Source organism: Musca domestica, unplaced genomic scaffold (genome assembly GCF_030504385.1).
Source record: "Musca domestica strain aabys unplaced genomic scaffold, Musca_domestica.polishedcontigs.V.1.1 1, whole genome shotgun sequence".
Lineage (NCBI taxonomy): Eukaryota > Metazoa > Arthropoda > Insecta > Diptera > Muscidae > Musca > Musca domestica.
In genome coordinates, this window is record NW_026712114.1 from 15,380,800 (window position 1) to 15,387,141 (window position 6,342).

The 6,342-nt window shown below is 37.5% G+C and overlaps 1 protein-coding gene across 1 annotated transcript; it reads left to right on the plus strand.

The window, feature by feature from the left end:
- The first annotated feature begins 2,218 nt into the window (after window positions 1-2,218).
- LOC131802692 (uncharacterized) lies at window positions 2,219-3,941 on the plus strand. The gene is made up of 5 exons (XM_059123117.1): window positions 2,219-2,901; window positions 2,974-3,095; window positions 3,153-3,293; window positions 3,353-3,565; window positions 3,637-3,941. The coding sequence occupies exons 1-5, from the start codon at window positions 2,598-2,600 to the stop codon at window positions 3,910-3,912; spliced, it is 1,056 nt and encodes a 351-aa protein (XP_058979100.1). The 5' UTR covers window positions 2,219-2,597; the 3' UTR covers window positions 3,913-3,941.
- The last annotated feature ends 2,401 nt before the right edge of the window (window positions 3,942-6,342 follow it).

A 6,342-nucleotide genomic window follows, 5' to 3' on the forward strand; every position in this document is an offset into this window, starting at 1 on the left:
CTATGGAGTAGGATCCGAGAAATGGGTCAATATTGTCCATTTCGTATCGGACCTAAATAAATATTATATAAATAGTGTGACGTGTCACTTTGTTTTTCAAAATTTTGAACGCTATGTGGGGGTGGTATTACAAGAAATGGTCCGATCTCTACCATCTGTGTAACAGATCTTGTGGAATGGAATCTGAATGGAATCAAATGTTAATTTTGCATTTTATGTGCTTCACGGATATTTAAAATTTTGACCCTTTGTGGAGGAGGTACCATATCTTTATAACATATCTTGTGCTGATAGAAATATTTACATGTGTCAAGTCTAAATGGAATCGGATGTTAATTTTGCGTTTTATGAGCTTAAAAGATATTCAAAACTTCGACCTTTTATCAGGGAGGTACCAGAAGGGGTGAACCGATATATTCCATCTTAACACCAGATCATGGGTTTATAAAAATATTGGGATATGTGAAATTTATTCACATTACATCACATTCTATAAGAGTTCTAATTATTCAAAATTTTGACCCTTGATGGAGTGGACCGATATTGTCCATTTTCACACTTGACCTAGCACTGATGCAAATATTAGGATTTGCAAAGTTGAAGCAAATCGGATTATCGTTTCTCTTTCTTTGCAGAAAATATATTTTTTGAATATTTCGACCTTTTAGGTATTATATATATCGGTCTATATATTCCACCTTAACACCAGACCTTGGGTTAATAAAAATGATGCGATGTGTGAAATTTAAAAATAATCGGACTGTTACATCACATTTTATAAGAGTTGTAATTATTAAAAATTATGACCCTTTGGCGGGAGGTACCGATATTGTCCATTTTCGGACTTGACCTAGTTGAAGCAAAATAGGAATATCGTTTCTCTTTCTGTGCAGAAAATATATTTTTTGAAAGTTTCGATCTTTTGTGGGGGAGGTACCAGAAGGAGTGGCATGGTATTGCCCATCTCCGAATTCAAACTAAGTTTGACAAAAATATTATGATATACCAAGTTTGGACCAAATCGAATACTCCCTTCGAGAGTTATCGTGCACACCAGCCAGCCAGCTAGACAGACGGACGGACATCGCTAGATCGACTCCAAATATCCTGAAACGGATTTGGTTCAAAGAGTCGTAGGGTCTAAAACCGTTTTTTCCGACTAGGCACCTTTTGACCGCATCAAATTATATATATAATCTCTAGCCATGACTGAGGGTACAGGGTTGCCCATATTCGACGGACCCATGACTCTTTGGGCCCATTCCAATCGACGAGGCTTGTCTGCAGGCAACATTCTTCTTTGCGTCAACTGAATTTTGTACGGGAACAAATGCAAATCAATGCGAATAATCCGTTGTAAAGTGGACCGAGCCATGCCCAACAGCTGAGAACGGCGTTTTTGGGATGTTCTTGGGGACCTCTCAACACTGGCTCGTACGGCAGCGATATTCTCGGCCGATCGCCTTGGTCGACTTTTATATGGCCTCTTCGGATTAGATAGAGCCTTACCAGTCGAAATTTTTTCGTATAAACGCTTAATGGTGTTCTTAGAAGGCGCACTTCTCACATTTTTTAATGCGTGGCGTGTATTGTTTCATGGTAAAAATCTGCTTGGACTGACGCTTCAAACGCCGTATGTCATTAAGCGATGTGACATCTCTGTCAAAAGTTATGGCGTTGCCAGATGGGTCCGTCGAATATGGGCAACCCTGTATTATATCTGTTGGAGAGACTTACAGAGAAAGGCATATTGATATAATTTACGAGGAGGATATTAGTAAAACCATTGCACAATGGTCCCACATCCAATTTTCTGTCCAAAAAAACCTACGAACCAACAATGACCTCAATATCAAATATAAGAATTTCAGCTGTATCCCGAGACCAAATCCTAAATTTATTACAGTACTTTTCGTACAGTTATACTCTATAACCGCCTCCTTTTCTCCACCCAATCCCAAACTTAGTACACATTTTTGAAACTACCTTCATATATCAAAATCGTGTTCCAACCTTGATTCTCATACAAAATTTCATACATACTCGTAATACTGAATGGTATCATTTATGAAGTTTAGTACCATTAACATATTTTGTGAATTTATCTTCGATGTATGCGTCACTTATTTTATATTATTTTACAAAAATCTAGCATTGTGACGAAGATCTACTTCAAATCCTGTTTTTCCGAATTAATATAAGATAAATCCTATGTACACTGAGGGAAAAATCCCGTTGCGAAATCAAGCACGTATGTTGTCATTTTCGCAACGACCCGTTGTTATATTTTTCAACAACGGCTGTTGGTGAATTGTGCACGAACGTGCTCAAATTGACACCGAGACGTGGTCAACTTTCGGTACCAACAACAGCCGTGCTTAATTTGTCCATTTGTAATATTGGTAATTGCAGCCGATTACACACGAGTAAAAAATGACAACGGTGGTGCATGATTCACACACGGTCGTTGTCAATATGACACCGGTCGTGTATGAATTATGCACCACCACCTGCATAATGATGCACCACCGTTGTTACTTTGTACACCGACGTGCATGAATCGTACACGATCGTTGCCATTTTAGCAACTACCGTGTATGAATCATGCACCACCGTTGTCATTTTTTTTACTCGTGTGCAATCGGCTGCATATTTACCATTTTTTCCGTGTTATTGAAAGAGAAAGGACGCATTGTGCAAAAAATTTATTGAAAATGAATAATAATTCGCAAGATCCTCAAAATATCATTGGTGAGTTGTTAGAAATCGATGGCAATATTGTTGTGGTTCGCGATACAAACCATTGCAGCAGTCAAGATGCGGAAAACAATGAGGACGATTATATGTTAAGGGAGTTCTTAAAAGGAATAAATATGGAGTCGCTTTTTGAACAATTAAAAGGTAAGTAAATAAAAATGAATTTTTCAGTTAATCAGTGTAATTAACAAAGAATTTTCTTTTTTGTTCTTTTAGCATCACATGTAACATTTCGCAGCTTGCAGTACTTGAAAAAAGAAGATTTAAAGGAAGCAGTGCCACCATTGGGACTGCGTGTTGAATTCAGAGAAAAGCTCTTTGCTTGGAAAAAACGAAAGGTACGTATTATTTGTTTTACAGAGTTGAACTCAGTATTAATATTGTCATAACAATAGCTCGGGATTGATGACGAAACTATGTCAGTTCCATCTAAAATAGGTGAATGGTGGAAACGCAACGAGACACCTGCAAGTACTCCTGGTACTCCCGACACTACAGGTTCGAACTGCTCAAAAGCCAAAGGAATTTTGTCAGAGGTAAGGTAAGAGTAATATTTGTGTAAGCATAGTTAATGTAGTTTTTTTATTTAATATAGGATCTAACGGAATTGTTAACACATACCTCGAAGGGGAAACTAGCGCTTGAATGTAGTAGCGTTAATAAGAAATTAAGTGACGAGCAAAGAGATGATATAATTAATATAATTATTGAAGATATTTTAACCAACAATGTTACTCTTTACACTCAAGACTATATGCGCATATTGGATGAAATTTGTTCCGTTTTTCCTCTTGAAAACGAAATGAGGGTAAGATTAACAATATAAACAACGTATCTGATTATGTAGTTTCTTAACTTATAATATGTCTTTATTTTTAGGATTATTATTACATTTCAAGAAAAGGAAAGAACAACGCAAGCGGAAAACTTTATGCCAAGTATAGAAACAAGAAGTCCAAAAGAATAAAGCTTTTGATTTCCGAGCCTAGCACAAGCAAAGCAGCAACTCACACATCTCCTAATTTTTGTAACAAAGATGTTCCCGAAATTGATGAATCAGTTGAAAATTCATTGAAAGCTTCCTTACTAAGAGAATGTAATGATTGGGGATCGATCTGCGAAAAATTTGTTAAATCAAATATGTATTTATATTGAATTTATGTAATTGGTTTCGTTCAATAAAATACTTTTCAAAAAATGTCGTTTCTTCTACTAAGGGTATAAAATGGAAAAGGAACGGATATCAAAAAATGACCACCATTGATTTCAATCTGACAACGGGCGTTGACAATCCGACAACGGAGCGTTGACAATCTGACAACGAAGCGTTGACGATCTGACAACGAAGCGTTGACAATCTGACAACGGGGCGTGCTCGAAATGACCACGTATGTGCTCATTTCATGCACATCTGTTGTTGAAATCGTTGCCAAAATCTCGGTGTCAAAATGACAACAGCGTGCTCATTTTGACACCAAACGTGGTTGATACACTATCATACACGGATGTGGTCATTTCATACACGGATGTTGTCATTTTTTCTCTGGGTGTATAATTAACTGCTCACTGTGAAAACACTCTCACACATGCGCAAAAACTAACTATATGTTGAACACTCTGCCTCTCATTAACGCCATTGCCCAACCGCTAAATGTGTTGTTGGGGTGGAGCTGCCAGAGGCATATGTTTTATTTCCCCCCGTAAAACTGGCAGCATAAATAAAAACTCAAGAGCGACCAACACCAGCCACAGTCATCTCACCACACCACATATCACATTATCCACCATCAACGCCATCAGCATCCCACTGATGATCATCACCAGTATCATCGTCATTATCTTCTAAAGAAATTGAAGTTTTCAATTTTCAAACAATGAACGCGCTGTGAACACTAACCGGTCTAGGTTGGTATCTTGGAGTCGGCATCATTAACGAATTCAAAGCGTGCACCCATGAAATAAATACTTAAATCGAAATTCATACATATGTATGTATATATGTTTGTACATACAAACATATATAAAATACCTATTTTAAATCGGAAATTTCAAGTTGTTTTGTTGTTTGGAGTTTTTTCTTTTTTTTCATTGAATAAAACGCACATCATAACTCTGTAACGGATCTCATCAACGAAACGGAGAGAAAAGCAGTATTATGGAAACCTCCATTTGAACTGTGTGAAATCTTAGGGAACATTAAGAAACACATACATACACACAGAGAAGCACTCGCAGCCGAAGAACTTTCGTTTAAATCTGTAATTACCAATTGCGGATTTAAAGTGTATTGGGGTGTATGGTCTTCCCGTGAAAGACAAGGAGGTAGTCTAATAGAATATGACAAACATTTTCTTCTTGATTATTTTTCTGGTATTCTCATTGTAGGTCGAGAGATCTCCAATACAACCAATATTATGTGTCCTGCAATTGTGAACATCAATTAAAAGTTTTATATAGAAGAGCAATGGATTTCCTCACAGACAACCCTACAGTCTTCTGCCAAAAGACCCATATTTTTATACCCTCCACCACACACAGTGTATGAAGCGATTGTAATTCATCGAAATAACAATTTTAGACCTAACAAACTATATATACAGGGTTGCCCATATTCGACGGACCCATCTGGCAACGCCATAACTTTTGAAAGAGATGTCACATCGCTTAATGACATACCGCGTTTGAAGCGTCAGTCCAAGCACTGTCCACCCATCCGCCTGTTGTAATCAGGATAGAGTCAAAACGAATACAGATAGGAAGTTAAAATTTTACACAGATCAGTCTTTTGTCTGCAGGCACGTCAAGTACGAAGATGGGCTATATCGGTCCACGATATCTTTTAGCCCCCATATAACGGTATCCCCCGATATTTGGTATTTTGATATATGTAGCTAAATTGTTAATGAAATTACCTGAAGATTCATAGAAGTTCTTTCTGCGTACTTTACTCTCTGGAAGAGTATTGTCTATATAGGCCCACGAGGACGTATAGCCCATATAATCCCCCCCCACCCCATTATTCGGTATTTTGACCATTTTAGGGAATTTATTCACCGGAGCTATTGCAAATTTTGTATTTAGAATTCGTAATGGGTACTACAGCCTATGGCAAAGTATTCCATATAGCATGTCCAGGTCTTCGATAGGCCCCATATATCAGTACCTCCCTATATTCGATATTTTGACGATTTTAGGTTCAATATTCACCAATTTTTTGAGATGTCGTATTTGAAGTTCCTAACGGATACTACAGCCTGTAACAGAAAATTGTCTATGCAGGTCCAAGTCTTCGTATAGCTTCGACTGGCTGTTGCGCACGATAACTCTCGCAGGGAGTATCCACACTTGGTTTATCGTAATATTTTTGTCAAACTTTGATCGAATTCGGAGACGGGCAATATCGGTATATTCCTTCTGGTACCTCCGCAACAAAATGTCGAAAAAAATATTTTATTGCACAGAAAGAGAAAGAGAAATGCATAAATGGACAATAACGGTCCACTCCTTCTGATACCTCCCTCACAAAGGGTAAAAATTTTGATTGTCATCAAATTTAACACATCCCAATATTTTTGTTAACCCAAG

Bases quoted from the DNA above. Each gene is read 5' to 3' on its own strand.
- LOC131802692 (XM_059123117.1), top strand. From the start codon at position 2,598: ATGAATCATGCACCACCGTTGTCATTTTTTTTACTCGTGTGCAATCGG. The intron at 2,902-2,973 runs GTAAGTAAATAA...TTGTTCTTTTAG, and splicing joins GCTTTTTGAACAATTAAAAG to CATCACATGTAACATTTCGC. The intron at 3,096-3,152 runs GTACGTATTATT...TCATAACAATAG, and splicing joins TTGCTTGGAAAAAACGAAAG to CTCGGGATTGATGACGAAAC.